At 56.7% G+C, this 15905-nt stretch overlaps 3 protein-coding genes across 3 annotated transcripts; 2 read left to right on the plus strand and 1 right to left on the minus strand.

Moving 5' to 3' along the window:
* Positions 1 to 369: 369 nt before the first annotated feature.
* Positions 370 to 2418, minus strand: B0H64DRAFT_103477 (glycoside hydrolase superfamily). Its single transcript, XM_062797698.1, has 3 exons — positions 2030 to 2418; positions 1139 to 1966; positions 370 to 1083 (listed from the first exon to the last, which is right to left on the minus strand). Exons 1-3 carry the CDS (start codon positions 2247 to 2249, stop codon positions 533 to 535), a joined length of 1599 nt encoding a protein of 532 aa, XP_062663194.1. The 5' UTR covers positions 2250 to 2418; the 3' UTR covers positions 370 to 532.
* Positions 2419 to 4467: 2049 nt separating this feature from the next.
* B0H64DRAFT_103482 (glycosyltransferase family 5 protein) lies at positions 4468 to 12200 on the plus strand. Its single transcript, XM_062797699.1, has 6 exons — positions 4468 to 5052; positions 5115 to 5174; positions 5232 to 5347; positions 5424 to 10691; positions 10751 to 11127; positions 11186 to 12200. Exons 1-6 carry the CDS (start codon positions 4675 to 4677, stop codon positions 12109 to 12111), a joined length of 7125 nt encoding a protein of 2374 aa, XP_062663195.1. The 5' UTR covers positions 4468 to 4674; the 3' UTR covers positions 12112 to 12200.
* A 540-nt stretch (positions 12201 to 12740) lies between these two features.
* Positions 12741 to 15517, plus strand: B0H64DRAFT_103492 (peptidase S8/S53 domain-containing protein). The gene is made up of 8 exons (XM_062797700.1): positions 12741 to 13178; positions 13235 to 13391; positions 13482 to 13588; positions 13645 to 13943; positions 13994 to 14114; positions 14165 to 14382; positions 14477 to 15315; positions 15371 to 15517. The coding sequence occupies exons 1-8, from the start codon at positions 12922 to 12924 to the stop codon at positions 15479 to 15481; spliced, it is 2109 nt and encodes a 702-aa protein (XP_062663196.1). The 5' UTR covers positions 12741 to 12921; the 3' UTR covers positions 15482 to 15517.
* The last annotated feature ends 388 nt before the right edge of the window (positions 15518 to 15905 follow it).

Raw genomic sequence — 15905 nt, forward strand, 5'->3', positions numbered from 1 at the left:
ATCTCACATCTTGGACAAACCCAAGACGAACCCTGGCGCCCGACAGATGCTTTGTTGGTTCGCGGTAGGTAGTATCCGGATTGGTGGTCGTTGATATTGGCTGCCGGGTTCCACGAACGGTTCAGTATACCTCCGCCACACCCATGTTCATACATAATGAGCTCCGATCGATTCCTTGCTCCTGTATATCGCGACCTCAGGCCCTAGTTTACGATTGCACAGACTTTTCATAAATTTTGCTTGGATACATGTTAGACCTGTTATCAGGTTGGGCTCGCCGGGGTACCTGGGTTTCACGCAAGGGCGATGGTAGAAGGGGCCCGATAATGGTCTGAATTTGCCCACAGGCGTAGCCGTGTCACGTTGTGGTCGGCAACAATGGGAACAGGGCCTCGAGGCGGCGGCGAAGAAGAGATCATTAAATGGTTAAGAAGATACGTATGCTCGAATTAAGTGGCCATGCCGAGGTGAAATATCTAAGGAGGCCACCCAAAGAACCAAGATGGCTCTTGTGGTCTCTCGGTTCAGTGCCTTACGCAAGAATCACCGCAGCCCACCCGAAGGCGGCAGCCAGAACAATGCTGCCCGTAAGGCCCAGAGCACCGGCGCCGCTGTCCACCGGCGCATCCTCCTCGGTCTTGGAGCAGAGGCCTGTGTCCTTCAGCGCGGTCTGGGGAACGTACACCTTCGGCTCGCCCTTGCCCATGTACATGGTGATATTGCCCGAGACGTCGGCCGTGTTGGTCTTGCAGCTCATGACCTCGACGACCTTGTCGTTGGCCTGGAAGCCGCCGACGCTGACCTCGTAGCTGTCGCCACTGCTGCTCTTGTTGTTGATGCAGAACACGACCTGGCTGCCGTACGGGCCCTTCTTCAGGCAGAGGTGGTTCACGTCGGCCCAGAGGGTCTCGGAGGGGGTCGAGATGTAGTCCGAGGACAGCTTGATCGCGTTGTTGCGCACCTTGTTGACGGTTGAGGTCAGGACGTAGAGCGGGGCCTCCTTGTCGTACTTGGAAGTCCAGAGGGGCTCGCGGTTGAAGGGTGTGCCGTTGCCCTTGAAGTGTTGCTCTTGACCCTGGTAGACTGCGAGGGGGTTAGTTCCTTCGTCGGGGGATTGGGATTTGTAGGTGGGACTGACCTGTGGGGATACCGTCGTTGAGGAGAATGTAGGTCATGGCGTTCTTCGCAAGGGCCATATCGTCGTTACGGTTGGCAAACCGGGGCATGTCGTGGTTCTCGAGGAAGCTGCCGAGGGCGGTTGTATCGTTGCAGCTCGAGGCAGCATTGTTGCGCATATTTGCGACATCGATCAAGGAGCCGCCGTTGAACGCCTCGTTGAGGGGGTAGTACTCTAGGTAGTTGGGCATGCCGGGAAGCAGTCCACCGGTCTGGTACCGGCACATGTCCTCAGGCAAGCCGGAGAGGACCTCGCCAAAGGCAAACACGCCGGATGACTTGACGAAACTCGGGAGGAACTCATCGTTTACATGCTTGGCGGCGTCGATACGAAGGCCGTCGATCGAGTAGTTGGCCACAAGCCCCTTGACCCAGCTGCCCAGCTCATCCACGACCGGCTTAGTCTCCGTGGCCAAATCGGCGAGCGCAACGCCGTACGGATAGAGCCAGCAGTCCTGGTAGTTGGTCGAGTTCTCCCACTGGGTTACGTTGCAATACGGGTGGAAATACTTCTTGTCGTCGAACGGGTTAAAGTTGGAGTAGTCGACCTTGGGAGGGACGACGTTGTCGAAGGCCTGGACCATGTTGTTGACGACAACGTCAACCATGAGTAGCATGCCGCGCTTGTGGGTGGCGGCCACGAGGTCCTTGAACTCCTTTTCCGTACCGAAACGATCGTTGAGGGCATAGTTGTCGACGGACCAGTAACCGTGGTACGCATCGCCGACGGATGTGTGTTCTTCGATGTTCTTGACGATGGGGCTGATTTGGATAGCAGTGAATCCCATGTCTACGTCGTGCAGTAGTTAGGGTCACGGACAGGGTCTAAAAGGGTTTCTTGGAGAGTCCTCACCTTGGATGTAGTCAAGATTGTTCATGAGCCCCTTCCACGTACCGCCACAAAACAGATGCATCTCGCAAGTGGCATCCGTGGAGCCATCAGTGCGCGCATACCGATCGATCATGACCTGGTAGATGGACCGCGACTTCCACTCGTCAAGGTCCGCCGCCGAGCCCAAGCCCGCAAAGGCGAGGGCGGCAGCGACGGCGGCACTGAAGACAGAAGTCCGCATGGTTGGCGGCAGAGAGAAGACAGATAGACACACGGACGCGCCTTCAAGTTCAGCTGTGCACCGGCCACTACGAAAAGAATGGCTCGGTACTTGTAAGTCAAGTCGGCACCGGTCTTCGGAAGAAGCGGTATCTTCGGCTGTCGAGTTTGTTCAAAGAATGACTGGGGTCAGATGCTCACAGCTGCTGCTTCTCCTCGTATCCCACGCTGGATCAAGATAGCAGACAGCACCACACCATTAACAAACAATAGACAAACGAGTGTGATGAAGCAAGTACCAAACCAAAGACGCGGAACGAAAGTGAGTGAACGGTGTAAGTTACAGTAGCGTACCCCGAGATCAGGGGGGGAATGCAGGTGCTACGCAAAACCGAGTGCAAAGCTTTCCTCGCAGTGTCACTCTAACCGCCCACGGTCCCGTGTGTGTGCTCCATCGTCTCCCGGAGGCCCGGATAGGCAAGAGGGCCACATCTGGACAGCGCATGAACCCGAGGTCAACATATTTTGCGAGGTCATCAGCTGGCTCTGAAGGGTGACCCCTGGTAGGAAATGCGGGATTCTTCCACACTTGGGGCGACTTGGGGCAATGCCAAATCAGGGCATGAGCACTGACTGGCACGGATGTTATCTCGAGGGACGGTGGAGTCGCAGTAACCCGCCGGGGATGCCGGGGGCCACTCGGTGTCGTGTTCTGAGGCGTGCCGAGGACCACACCTAACCTTGTCGCAACCGTTTGAGAAATGGAAGAAAAAAAAAAAAAAGGAGAAGGAGGGTTTCGGTTTCGGCAGAATAATGAGGAATACTCGAATCCGGGAATGTTTTGCCTTGTTGCTTCTTTCCCGTTCAAGTTCAAGCCACAATATGTGGTCCCACGAATGAGGTTGAAATCAGGAACACAAGCAGGCCAAGTGGTGGCGGTTGTCAGATCTCAATCGGTCGATTGGGAGAGCGAATGGTCAGGGGCATGCCTCCGGAGCTCCACTCCTATCGCGTGCAAGCTGTCGGCAATGCAGGGGTAATGGCTGCAGAATGGCAGTTGCCGGGTGGGGCTACGAGATGCTTCTTGTTTTATGGGCCTGACCGGTGGGTCCAAAAGCTTTCCTTGACACACCACACACGAGAAAAAAAAAGGGCGAGCGCTGGAGAAGCGAGAGAAGCCACCGCACGATTCGATGCTGCAAGACGGCACCGTTTTTTCGACAGCGATACCCCGGCAAGGCTTTGGGGTCGGTGTTCCCAATCAGGTTCGAGAGTGAGGAGGAATGGACGTCGACAACCGACGAAAGTACCGGGGAATCCCCCTCTCGCAGCACCGACCGACCAAGCATTATTCCCAACACCGCGGACATGGTTGACAAGGCGGGACTTGGGCGGGAGATGAACAGAATTCATCGGTGATCAGCAGCAATTGCTCCGACCCTTTGCTAAAGCTTCGACCCATCCGTGCCATCCCAGAAATCTTGCCCTGCCTGCCGGGGTGCGATCTGCGACAACCCAACAACACAGACCACACAACTCGAAGCTTGTCAAGGCGAGCTCGTATCCAAAATAGACCCATCCGCGGTGGAGCTCCTCCGGTGTTATCCGGCCTGCCGACAATGTTCATGCGATGGAGAGAAGGCGGCGAAAAGCAGATGCCCTGCTCCACCTCAAACGCAAGTTTTGCACCGATTTCTCTGGGCAGGGCCTGGCCAACAAGTGTCGCTGGGCGCGCTGGCACAGCTGGCTAGTGCGGCTCGAGTAGTCTGCAAGGATCTGGGGACGTCTTCTCCAGACTCGGCCACAACCAGAGCCTTGCTTCTCCTTATCGAGACAGACTGGTGTTGCCGAGTCGAGCCGTTGAGCCCCCTGTGGCAAACAGCGATGGAGTCAACGCAGGCAGGCGACGGGCTGCGCTCAGCCTGTTCGCCGAAGCGCCTCCTGGGGCCGTTTCGCTGCCGTGGGCCGGACTTGGAAGACGAGCCGTATTGTCGCAGGAACGGACATGCCGTCGTGTCGACAAGGACCGACATGACCCCGGCCTCGCGATGGGCTGACAAGGCCCCGCCGAAGGCTTCTCCGTCCGCGTTTCGAGCGGGTCGATAGCCTCCCGGATGGGGCTCTCTGTCTCGACGCTTCGCAGCCTGGAAACTCGTTTAGCCATACGCGGTGCATTCCGGATTCCTTCCCCCCCCCCTGAGGGCTCCTACCTCCTAGCCGAGTAGGTGTCCATGCCGTGGGGTTGCCGGAACAGGGGCTGTTCATGAAAGCAAGCTGCTTTCGAACTTTGTGTGTATCTCTTCCTCCTCCACCTCATGTCATCGTCCGTCTCTCGCTCCTGTGTGTTCAGCCTTGTAGTGTGGTGTCGTTTGTCGTTGGCTTTTTGGCCTTAGTCTTTCGTTTGCTTCTGCCGTGTCGCTCCCCATGAGAGGTGGGCGACAGTGACGATGACTCGTCCCTCCTTCTTTTCCAGCGCGCTTCTTTTCACCCTCTTTGCCGCCACCACCCTCGTTTCCGGCCTCAAATTCGACGCAAGTGAAGTCGACTACAACCTTAATAGAAACAGAACAGCCATCAGCCCCCTCGACTACTGGGGCTCACGACAAGATGACGACCCCGACTTCGAGTACGCCCCGTCTCCCCCGAACTGGCGTGTGCCTTTCTACAGTCTTTTCTTGGATCGCTTCGTGAATGGCGATCCGGGGAACGATGACATCAACAAAACCATGTACGAAACGGACATGATGAGCACCCAGCTCCGGTTTGGTGGTGACCTGGAAGGCCTGAAGGACTCGCTAGATTACATCGCCGGCATGGGGATCAAGGTACCGTACACCGGTTCGAGCCGTCTATGGAGGAGGGAATCATGTGTTCTGACGGGAGATAGGCTCTCTATATCGCAGGGTCTCCGTTCATGAACCTGCCATGGGGTGCCGATTCGTACTCGGTATGTCGACCCACGACCGTCACCACCCACCGCACTACATGCTAACAAATATTCTAGCCCGTCGATTTGACGCTTCTCGACAAGCATTTCGGTACCATCAAGCAGTGGCAAGAGGTCATCGACGAAATCCATGCCCGGGGCATGGCGGTTGTGCTGGACAATACCATGGCTACGTACGAACCTACCCCTCACTCCATGCATCAACCCCTTTCCCCCCCAAGACTTGGCGGATGTCTGACTATGGTCTAGGATGAGCGACTTGATCGGATTCGAAGGATTCTTGAACGAAAGCACACCGTTCCGGGTCGAGGAACACAAAGTGATGTGGAAGTCATCGAGGCGATATCTCGATTTCGATATCGGCAATGAGTACAACGCGTCGTGCAACTACCCCCAGTTTTGGTACGAGGATGGGACGCGCATAAACCCTCCCGGGCTCACGGGCTGCTACAACAGCGACTTCGATCAGTACGGCGACATCGAGGCTTTCGGTGTTTTCCCCGACTGGAAACGCCAGCTCGCAAAGTTTGCCTCCGTCCAGGACCGTCTCCGAGACTGGGAGCCTTCCGTAGCGGCTCGTCTCGAGCTCTTCTCCTGCATGACCATCAAGATGTTGGATGTTGACGGCTTTCGCATCGACAAGGCTGTGCAAGTCACGGTTGACGCCCAGGCCTCGTTCAGTTCCGCCATGCGGAAATGCGCGAAAGAGGTGGGTAAGGATAACTTCGTCGTCTTCGGCGAAATTACCAGCGGCAACGACCTCGGATCAATCTACTTGGGCCGCGGTCGGGAATCCCAGGCAGCCAAGACGTTGAAGGGAGACTGGACCAAGGCAATGACCATGAAGCCACCTTCGACTGACAACTCAGGCATGTTCATTCGTGATGCCGGCAACAGCGCTCTCGACGCCGGCGCCTTCCATTACTCCATTTACCGTTTCATGACGCGTTTCCTTGGTCTAAGTGGCAACCTAGAAGCAGGGTTCGACTTGCCGCTGGATTGGGTTGGGACCTGGCACCACATGGTTGTCACAAACGACTTCTTCAACCCCTACACCAACGAGTTCGACCCTCGCCATCTTTATGGTGCAACAAACCAAGACGTGTTTCGCTGGCCTGCCATCGAACAGGGCGTTGAGCGCATGCTCCTCGCTTACTTCATCACTACCATCCTCCTGCCCGGCGCCCCTCTGGTCTATTATGGCGAGGAACAGGCGCTGTATGCTCTGGACGGCACCGCTTCGAATTACGTCTACGGTCGCCAGGCTTTTGCACCCTCGCCAGCATGGAAGGCACACGCCTGTTTTGGGCTCTCGGTCGACCAGTACATCGGCTGGCCCATCGAGAAAGGGCGCAAAGGGTGCGAAGACGACTCTGTTGCCTGGGATCACCGTGACCCCTCGGCGCCCCTTCGCAACATTTTCCGCCACATGTTTGCTCTCCGAGAGGCCCTCCCGGTGCTTGAACACGGCTGGCTGCTCGAGAATCTCGCCAAGCAGACCGAGGAAGTCATGCTCAATGGTAGCACTACCGCGACTGAGTTTGGCGTGTGGAGTGTTGCTCGTGGCATGTTTACCCAGTTGCAGAATGAAACGGACAAGCCAGTGTGGCTTGTCTACCATAACCGCCCCAACCGTACGACCTACAACTTCGTTTGCAGCGATATTGACTCGGCATTCGTTTCGCCCTTCGACGAGGGGACCGACGTCGTGAACCTCTTCAGTGGAGACAAAGCCATCCGACTTGAGCCTTCTTCGCGCAAGAACAACTTCACCGGTACTGGCGAGAGCGCCGGGTGTATCTCCAGCATCACTCTCGAGCCATACGAGTTTCGCGCCTACGTGGAAACCAAATCTTGGGTGCAGCCGGCCCCTATGATCACCAAGTTCGAACCCGGCCATGATGCTCCCCTGGATTCGACAGACGCCAATGGGGAGATCAACGACATTTTTATCGAGTACAACGTCCCGATGAGCTGCGACTCTGTCACCAAAGCTTTGTCCGCCGTGGTCATCACCGACGGCAAACATAACGCCACGAAGCTCAACTTTGCTACGCCCAAATGCGGAAAGATCTCTCCAGCCGAGAAGATCCCTTACACGGGGGCAATCCAATCCAGTTGGAGGTTGAGGACAAGCCTACGCAACGTCCCCGACGGTATTGTGAAGATCACCGTAGCCAATGCTCTCTCCGAGGACAACGTCTCGACCAACGCAACCGACCATTTCCTCATTCGGTTTGGCAGACGTCTCAGCAACCCCGTTGTCTTCCCCACGGCCAATTATTCGCGCACGCTGCTATCTATGGAAGGGGGTTCTATGTACGTCCAGCACCAGGCCGCGGGCGCCACGCAATGGCGGTACAGCACCAACTGGGGGTCGTCCTGGAGCAAGTGGCTTACATACGATGCCAACACCCCCAAAGCGTCCATCACGGAGCTGTCTTGGGAGGGGACAGACCTGCAGAAATGGCCGGGTAAACACTTGACGGTCCAATACTACAGCAAGCCACTCGGTTCATCGGCCTTCATACAGCACGCCGACAGCAACGATGTCCAATTGGAGCGCGGCTTTCCTCACATCAGGATTCATGGACCATACAACAAATGGGGCTACGATGCCGGGTTGCCTGGCTCTATGGACCTCGTGTCCCATCGCACTTGGGAACTGCACTACATGTATGAGTGGCCGGCGAACTTCCAGCTTAACATATGGGGTATCAACCCGGACAACCAGCCGGACGTCGGGACCATCTTTGGAGACATTGACAACGACGGCATTGTCGATCGTCTCCCTCCCAGCAGTTTGGCGAAGAACGTCATCAACATTACCAAGCCGCCTCCGATGCCAGCCCTCGCTTACAAGCTCGTTTACAACGATGCAGCATTCCGGTTCGAGTACCTTCCCACGGGGCATATTGGCATTCAGATTCTGCTCTTCATTCTGCTTGCTGTCTTGCCACTTTTGCTAGCAGTGTTGGCTGGGTGGGTTTACATGCGCAGCTTCTACCAAGTCAAGGTCAACAAATCGGGGTTCGCTAGCAAGGGGTGGAGGCCACTGAAGCTCGGGGCTGTCTCCAGACTCGACCTGAAGTCATTCACGAAACGCGGTGTCGAGATGAGTGCTATGACTCCGACGCCACCCCCAAGCGCCACCATGGCTCCTCTTGGTGCTACTGGCGGCCGGCGTACCGTGCTCATAGCCACCATGGAGTACAACATGGATGATTTCGGCATCAAGATCAAGATCGGCGGTTTGGGTGTCATGGCCCAGTTGATGGGAACGGCGCTCTCTCACGTGGACCTCATTTGGGTTGTCCCTGTGGTGGGCGATGTCGACTACCCGACTGACCGCATGACGCATGCGGAATCCATGTTTGTCAATGTCATGGGTCAGCCTTACGAGATCGAGGTTTACTACTACACCACCAAGAACATCACCTTCGTTGTCCTCGACGCCCCGATCTTCCGCAAGCAGACCAAGGCAGATCCGTACATCGCTCGCATGGACGACATCGAGAGTGCCATCCTGTATGCCGCGTGGAATAGCTGCATCGCTGAGACGATCCGTCGATTCCCGGTCGACGTCTACCACATCAACGACTACCACGGTGCCGCCGCCCCGCTCTACCTCCTCCCCCAAACGATCCCTTGCTGCCTTTCCCTCCACAACGCCGAGTTCCAAGGCATGTGGCCGATGCGGACGCCAGAGGAGCAGAAGGAGGTGTGCGACGTGTTCAACCTGCCGCCGGAAGTGGTCAAAGATTACGTCCAGTACGGCTCGGTCTTCAACCTGCTCCACGCCGGTGCCAGTTACCTCCGTCTCCATCAGCGTGGCTTCGGTGCAGTGGGTGTCTCTAGGAAGTATGGTGACCGCTCTCTAGCTCGTTATCCCATTTTCTGGAGCTTGAAGAACATTGGACAGCTGCCGAACCCCGACCCGTCTGACACGGCCGAGTGGAACCCCGACAAGGACGTCTCCAAGCAGTCCAAGGGCATCGACGTCGACCAGAGCTTCGAAGAGAAGAGGGCGGACCTCAGACGCCAAGCACAGGAGTGGGCTGGTCTAGAAGTTGATCCCTCGGCGGAACTGTTTGTTTTCGTCGGCCGGTGGAGTTTGCAGAAGGGCGTGGATCTCATCGCCGACATCTTCCCCAGCATCCTGGAGAAGTACCCCAAGACCCAACTCATCTGCGTCGGCCCCGTTATCGACCTCTACGGGCGGTTTGCGGCTCTGAAGCTTCAGAAGTTGATGGAGAAGTACCCCAAGCGGGTATTCAGCAAGCCCGAGTTTACCCAACTCCCGCCGTACATCTTCAGTGGTGCAGAATTCGCGCTCATTCCATCCCGTGACGAGCCATTTGGTTTGGTCGCCGTCGAGTTCGGTAGGAAGGGTGCCCTGGGCGTGGGGGCACGCGTCGGAGGTTTGGGCCAAATGCCAGGCTTCTGGTACACAGTCGAGTCCATGACTCCATCCCATCTCCTGCAACAGTTCCGGCAAGCCATCGTGTCGGCTCTCGATTGCAAGTCGTCGAAGCGCGCTCTCATGCGTGCGTGGAGTGCCAAGCAGCGTTTCCCCGTCGCGCAATGGATCAAGCAGTTGGATGAGCTGTACAGCGAGTCCATCCGCATCCACAACAAGGAGGCGAGGAAGAAGAAGCTCGATACACTGCGTGCTCCCAGCCCGAATCCATCGCGACCGTCTTCTCGGCCGTCTTCCCCGACCAGCACAGCTACGCATGTTGACCCCGGATCTGCGATATATAGCCCCGGACCAGAAACACACTTGGTGCCACCATCGCCGTCAGCCTCCCCGGCACCGGGTTCAGTAATAAGCCCTGATTTGCCGAGTCCCTCCGCCCCGTGGCTAGGGGGCTCAAGGTCAAGTTCACCCCGCGATTCCACCGCAAGCTCCATCGCAGGAAGCATCTACGGCAATAACACGGCGCGGGAGAGCACCGTTAGCGTGGATAGCTTTGCAGTTCGTGCCCAGAAGGATGGCATGGCCTCGCCAGGGTTGACTCCCAACTTTGGCCTCGTCCCCCCTCGTCCCACACTTGGACAGAGCCATCGCAACAGCAGTCTCCTCAGTCTTCCCGACGTCGTCGGCGACAGGCACGACCTGAAGCTGCAGCAGGTGGACCAGTTTTTCAATGATTCCAATGGCGAGTACTACGCCATGTACGAAGAGATGCTGGATGCCTTGACAGCCCAGAACTCGGCCGGTGATCTCTGCATCGAGGCCTTCCTCAAGAAGAGCGAGAAAGAGTGGTTCTCGAGGTACCGCGAAGCCAAGCTGGGGAGGCACTCTAGGATAGGGAGCCCAGTGAATAGCCGACCACCCTCGAGAAACGACGAGAGTCGCAATACATCTGTCGTCAGCCGCGGCCGCCAGCGGCATCGCAGCATGACGCCGAGCTCCCTGGCTAGATCAATCTTCGAAGTCTCCCCACCGCCTAACCACATTGACGATGAGTTCTTACTGGGCGATGGATACCAGGCCCCCACAGGGTTGAAGAAGTAAGTCATTCCTTCATGGCGCTCCAACTTGCCTCGATGCTAATCTTCCACTTTTTCAGGATCCTTTCCATCCGTCTTGGCGACTGGCCGCTTTACTCCTTCCTTCTCGCACTTGGCCAAATCATCTCAGTCAGCTCGTACCAAATTGTCCTTCTCACGGGCGAGACGACCCAGACACCAGAGAAGTTGTACATGGTTGCAGCAACATACATCGCAACCTCGTTGCTTTGGTGGGGACTAGAGCGGAACTTCAAGTCTGTCTACGCCCTGTCGGCGCCCTGGTTCTTCTTCGGTCTTGCCTTCCTGTTGATCGGTATCGCGCCCTTCATCCCCGACTGGCGTGTTGCCAACAAGATCGAAGATGCGGCCACATGCTTCTACGCTGCCGGGGCTAGCAGCGGCGCACTGTCGTTCGCCTTGAACTTTGGTGACGAAGGTAAGACTCTTACTTAAGCCCTAATTGCTTTGCGATAGATGCTGACAAAAGTCATCAGGTGGCTCGCCAACAAAGCAATGGATCACGCGCGCCTTGACTGTTTCGGGTTTCGCCCAGGTTTACAGCATCGGCTTATGGTACTGGGGTTCCATGGTGGCCAACACAGACCCGACAGCGACTGTTTTCGTGGGCACCTCCAACGTCCCGCAAGCCATCGTCGTCGGTGTGCCCATCGCCATCATCTTCTGGGCTATTGGCGTCGTGCTCTACCTCGGGCTCCCCGACTTCTACCGCCAGTCCCCCGCCACCATTCCGGGCTTCTACATCTCCCTTTACCGCCGCAAGATCGTGCCCTGGTTCTTCGTCATGATTATCTTGCAGAACTACTGGCTATCCGCACCTTACGGCCGCAGCTGGCAGTTCCTGTTCAACACCCAGCACGTTCCCGGGTGGGGCATCTTCCTGCTCGCCCTCGGCTTCTACTGCGGCCTGTGGGCGCTGGTCCTCTACGGCTTCTCGCACTTCTCGGATGAGCATACCTGGCTCTTGCCCATCTTCGCCATCGGCCTGTGTGCCCCGCGCTGGGCGCAAGAGTTCTGGGGCACCAGCGGTATCGGTTGGTACCTGCCGTGGGCCGGCGGTCCGGTGGGCTCGGCGATCGTGTCGCGTTGTCTGTGGCTGTGGCTGGGCCTGCTCGATAACATCCAGGGCGTCGGTCTCGGCATGATGCTACTGGCCACGCTAACGAGGCAGCACGTGTTGACGGTGCTGATCGGTGCGCAGGTGGTGGGCAGCGCGTTTACAATGCTGGCGCGGGCGACGAGCCCCAATGCGCTCTCGCCGCATACGACGTTCCCGGATTTCTCGCAAGGGGTGATGCCGGGCGCTGCTAGTCCATTTTTCTGGGTGTGTTTGCTGTTCCAGCTGATCATCCCCGTTGGTTTCTTCAAGTTCTTCCGCAAGGAACAGGTTTCCAAGCCTTAGTGCTCTGTTGGCATGGCGTCAGGGGCGGTCGGGTTCGGGTTGGTTTTTTGATAGACAAGAGCATGCGTCACGTTTGATTATAATGTTTTTAGATTGCCATGAGCGGATATACATATAATAGATTGTACATGAACCTTACACTCAGCTTTGCCCGTCGTGCTATGTCCGCCTCACAGGATGACAGCAATTGGTGTCTTCGGTTCCCGAAACTGTTCATCGACTCCGAAGGCATACACCATCTCCAGCGGTTTCGGAAAGACGCCGCCTTGGTTACGGATACGAGCGCAGCTACCACTCGCAAACTCTCCCCGGATTTACGCCTCGAGGCTCAACCCGCATGCGCCTACCCTAGGGGTAACTCCGGGCCAAGCGCTGTAACCTCACGATGATAACCAGGTTAGGAACGAGCGCTGAAGGAGGCGACCCTCACAACTGATATGACCAAGATCGGAGCAGTTCGCCCTATTCCGTTTTGGTCTCGGGGATTGTGGGCAAATTGTTCGCAACGTCGCCTCCGAGCTGGTTCTGGGCCCGGTACCGTAATAAAGGTACCATTTTACCCGGCCGCATATAGCAACTCAGCACCACGCCGAGGCCAGACCTCGCACCGGTCTCTCATATCCCTGCCAAGATGGTTAGCAGGACGAAAATAGAACCCGCGGGTCGCCGCTGCTTGGTTCGCCCCCGTGGCCGAGATCAAAGACCACCGCATCTCACCTCGGGATGTCTTATTCTCCGTACTCGATGTTCAACCATCCCTGACACCTCTCGTTTCTCAGAGCCCTGTGGCCAGTGGTTGTGGACATCAGAATGAAGCTTCATAACGCTCTTTTCGGAATCTCCAGCCTTTGTGGCCTCTTCCTGCCCACCTCGGCGGCTCGGGTCAACAGCAGGGACAGATACGCAAGAAGCGTACCGACCTCGCACACGGTCCACGAAAGACATGTACAAAACAATCTCGAGGGGTGGGTTAAGCGCGACCTTGTGGACTCCGAGGCGACGGTCCCGGTGCGGATTGGGTTAAAGCAGTCTAATGTGGACGCTGGACATGACCTGCTGATGAACATGTAAGTCACAGATGCACCCCTGACGGCTGTCCGGTCATACACTCATCATGCCGCAGATCCAACCCAAAGTCCCCAAACTACGGAAAGCACCTTTCAAGGCGCGAGGTTATCGATCTGTTTGCCCCTGAAAGCCACGCAGTCGAGAAAGTAAAGCGTTGGCTGGCCTCGTCGGGGGTCGAGGAAAGAAGGCTATCGCAGTCACCAAACAAACAGGTGCATTCAGCCATAATTTTCTTAAACCGGAATTTCGGAATATCAAGCAACAGGCAGCTAACGTGTGGCTTTAACGGGCTGTCGAGATAGTGGATTCAGTTTGATGCCCCTGCCCGCGAGGTCGAGGACTTGCTTCACACAAGGTACTACACCTTTGAGAATCTTGAGACAGGTGTCCAGAATATTGCTTGCTCTGAGTAAGTCTGCCATCACCACGCCGAGCTTAATGCAGGTTGAACTAACATCTGCCAAGGTACCATGTCCCGCATAATGTGTCACACCACATCGACTACATCACTCCCGGCATCAAGCTCATGTCCGGTGGGTATGATGAAAAGATCACCAACAGGATGGTTGGACGGCGGTCACTCACCGGGGATCTGCATGGTGGTAGAAAGGGAGGGAAAGGGCACGGGCGAGGAAAGGGGAATGGCAAGGGTAAAGGGAAAGGGAAATGCATACCGAGGCCTCCAGTTGATCCAGTCGACGACGACAGCGTATTCAAGGTGACTGGGCCGTGCAGCGAGGAGATTACACCACACTGCATTCGAGGTGAGTCCGTATTTGCTACTGAAATTCCGTATCTGCTAACCCACAGACAGCGCAGTATCAGCTTCCCAACGGCACCAAGGCGAAAAAAGGCAATGAGCTCGGCGTGTTCCAGAGCCTAAGCCAGCACTACAGCCAGGAGGACCTCGACAACTACTGGAAACACATTTCACCGTAAGCCCCCTCATGATTTCCCGTCACACTGGTTTAGTAACACTCGACAGTTGGGTCCCTCCCGGCACGCATCCCAAGCTCAAGTCCATCAACGGTGCCTATGGTCCAACCAACGACACGTCCAAGGCTGGTGAGGAAGCCGACCTCGACTTCCAAGTCGCCATCCCCTTGATCTGGCCACAGAAATCGATCCTCTTCCAAACAGACGACGAGTGGTATCAAAAAGACCAACTCCGCCCCGAGAGCAAATACCCCGGTTTCTTCAACAGTCAGTGACCTCCCCCAACCCAACCCTTTTTTCCATCCATTCTTCCCCCCCAACCCGAAGCTACCGCATCCTAACCCCACATCCTTCGGTACAGCCTTCTTCGACGCCATCGACGAATCCTACTGCCACCTCACGGCCTATAATATGACGGGCAACTGCGCCAGCCCCGCCTGCCGGGACCCCGAATACCCCAACCCCAACGCATCCCCCTCCCAGGGCGGCTACCAAGGAGCACTGATGTGCGGACGGTACCCGCCAACCAACGTCATCTCGATCAGCTACAGCGGCACGGAGCACTCGTGGCCGGCGGCCTACATGCGGCGGCAGTGCCTCGAGGTGCTCAAGCTGGCGCTGCAGGGCGTGACGGTGGTCGAGTCCTCGGGGGATTATGGTGTTGGCGGGAAGCGCTTCGAGCCCCAGGCTGGGTGTCTGGGCGAGAGGAAGGATGTGTTTAGTCCCCGCGTGATGGGGAATTGTCCGTATGTGCTGAGTGTGGGGGCCACGACGCTGGTGGAGCCGGAGTATGCGGACCCGGATGCGGAGGTGAAGCTGCTTGAGGTGGCGGCCGAGTCGTTTTCGTCGGGTGGCGGGTTCTCGAATGTGTTTGAGCGGCCTGCGTGGCAGGATCGTCATGTTAGTGAGTATCTGGCCAAGGCGAACGTGTCTGATTTGGGGTATGAGGGGGGTGGTGGGTTGGGGTTTGAGAGCTTGCGGCCGCCGCCGGGGAGGGGGAAGCTGTTCAACAAGCTCGGGAGGGGGTATCCGGACGTGGCAGCTATCGGGGAGAACTTCCGGGTGGTACTCCGGGGCTATCCTAATCGGATGCATGGGACGTCGGTTTCCACGCCGGTCTGGGCGTCTATCTTGACGCTCGTCAACGAGGAGCGGTTGGCGGCGGGCAAGAGCACGGTTGGGTTTGTGCATCAAGTTTTGGTAAGTGTCTCGAACCACTAGTACTGAGGGGCGTCTGATGTTGATGGCGCTTTAGTATGAACATCCGGAAGTGTTTACAGACATCACCACCGGGTCTAACCCTGGCTGTGGTGGGGATGGCTTCAAGGTCAAGGAAGGATGGGATCCCGTAACGGGCCTAGGGTGAGTTCTGTCTGGTATCGGAACGGTCAGGTACTGGGCCTACCGAGGTGGGAATTATTAACGATGGTGTTTAGGTCACCGATATATCCCAAACTTTTGGAACTGTTTATGAGTTTGCCGTGAGACCGAGTACCCAGCTAGCGTCCTCTTGTCAAATAGATTGCTGGAACGCAGTTCCACATCGCCATGGTTAACCGTCGAATAATACTTGGCTGCTTCCTCGGATGTGTAGCTACAATGCATGTCATTGAATATTAGAGTTAATCGGCATTTTGGGTTCCGGACTATGGATCCATGGTGGTACGGATTTCTGACCCTTCTATCACTCGCCTCTCGATCCATCCTCCACTGCAGGAGGCTACGAGCGACGGCCACGTCGCCATCCTCGAGGTTGGTAGCGGGCCGGACGAAACGGTGTTGAACACAAT

The sequence above is a fragment of the Chaetomium fimeti genome, assembly GCF_033439085.1.
Source record: "Chaetomium fimeti strain CBS 168.71 chromosome Unknown B0H64scaffold_2, whole genome shotgun sequence".
NCBI lineage: Eukaryota > Fungi > Ascomycota > Sordariomycetes > Sordariales > Chaetomiaceae > Chaetomium > Chaetomium fimeti.

Excerpts from the sequence above, each read along its gene's own strand:
- B0H64DRAFT_103482 (XM_062797699.1), top strand. The coding sequence starts at position 4,675 with ATGACTCGTCCCTCCTTCTTTTCCAGCGCGCTTCTTTTCACCCTCTTT. Across the intron at positions 5,053-5,114 it reads TCGCCGGCATGGGGATCAAG|GCTCTCTATATCGCAGGGTC; the intron begins GTACCGTACACC and ends GACGGGAGATAG. Across the intron at positions 11,128-11,185 it reads CTTGAACTTTGGTGACGAAG|GTGGCTCGCCAACAAAGCAA; the intron begins GTAAGACTCTTA and ends AAAAGTCATCAG.
- B0H64DRAFT_103477 (XM_062797698.1), bottom strand. The coding sequence starts at position 2,249 with ATGCGGACTTCTGTCTTCAGTGCCGCCGTCGCTGCCGCCCTCGCCTTT. Across the intron at positions 1,967-2,029 it reads CAATCTTGACTACATCCAAG|ACATGGGATTCACTGCTATC; the intron begins GTGAGGACTCTC and ends TGCACGACGTAG. Across the intron at positions 1,084-1,138 it reads CAACGACGGTATCCCCACAG|TCTACCAGGGTCAAGAGCAA; the intron begins GTCAGTCCCACC and ends ACCCCCTCGCAG.
- B0H64DRAFT_103492 (XM_062797700.1), top strand. The coding sequence starts at position 12,922 with ATGAAGCTTCATAACGCTCTTTTCGGAATCTCCAGCCTTTGTGGCCTC. Across the intron at positions 13,392-13,481 it reads CGCAGTCACCAAACAAACAG|TGGATTCAGTTTGATGCCCC; the intron begins GTGCATTCAGCC and ends CTGTCGAGATAG. Across the intron at positions 14,115-14,164 it reads TACTGGAAACACATTTCACC|TTGGGTCCCTCCCGGCACGC; the intron begins GTAAGCCCCCTC and ends AACACTCGACAG.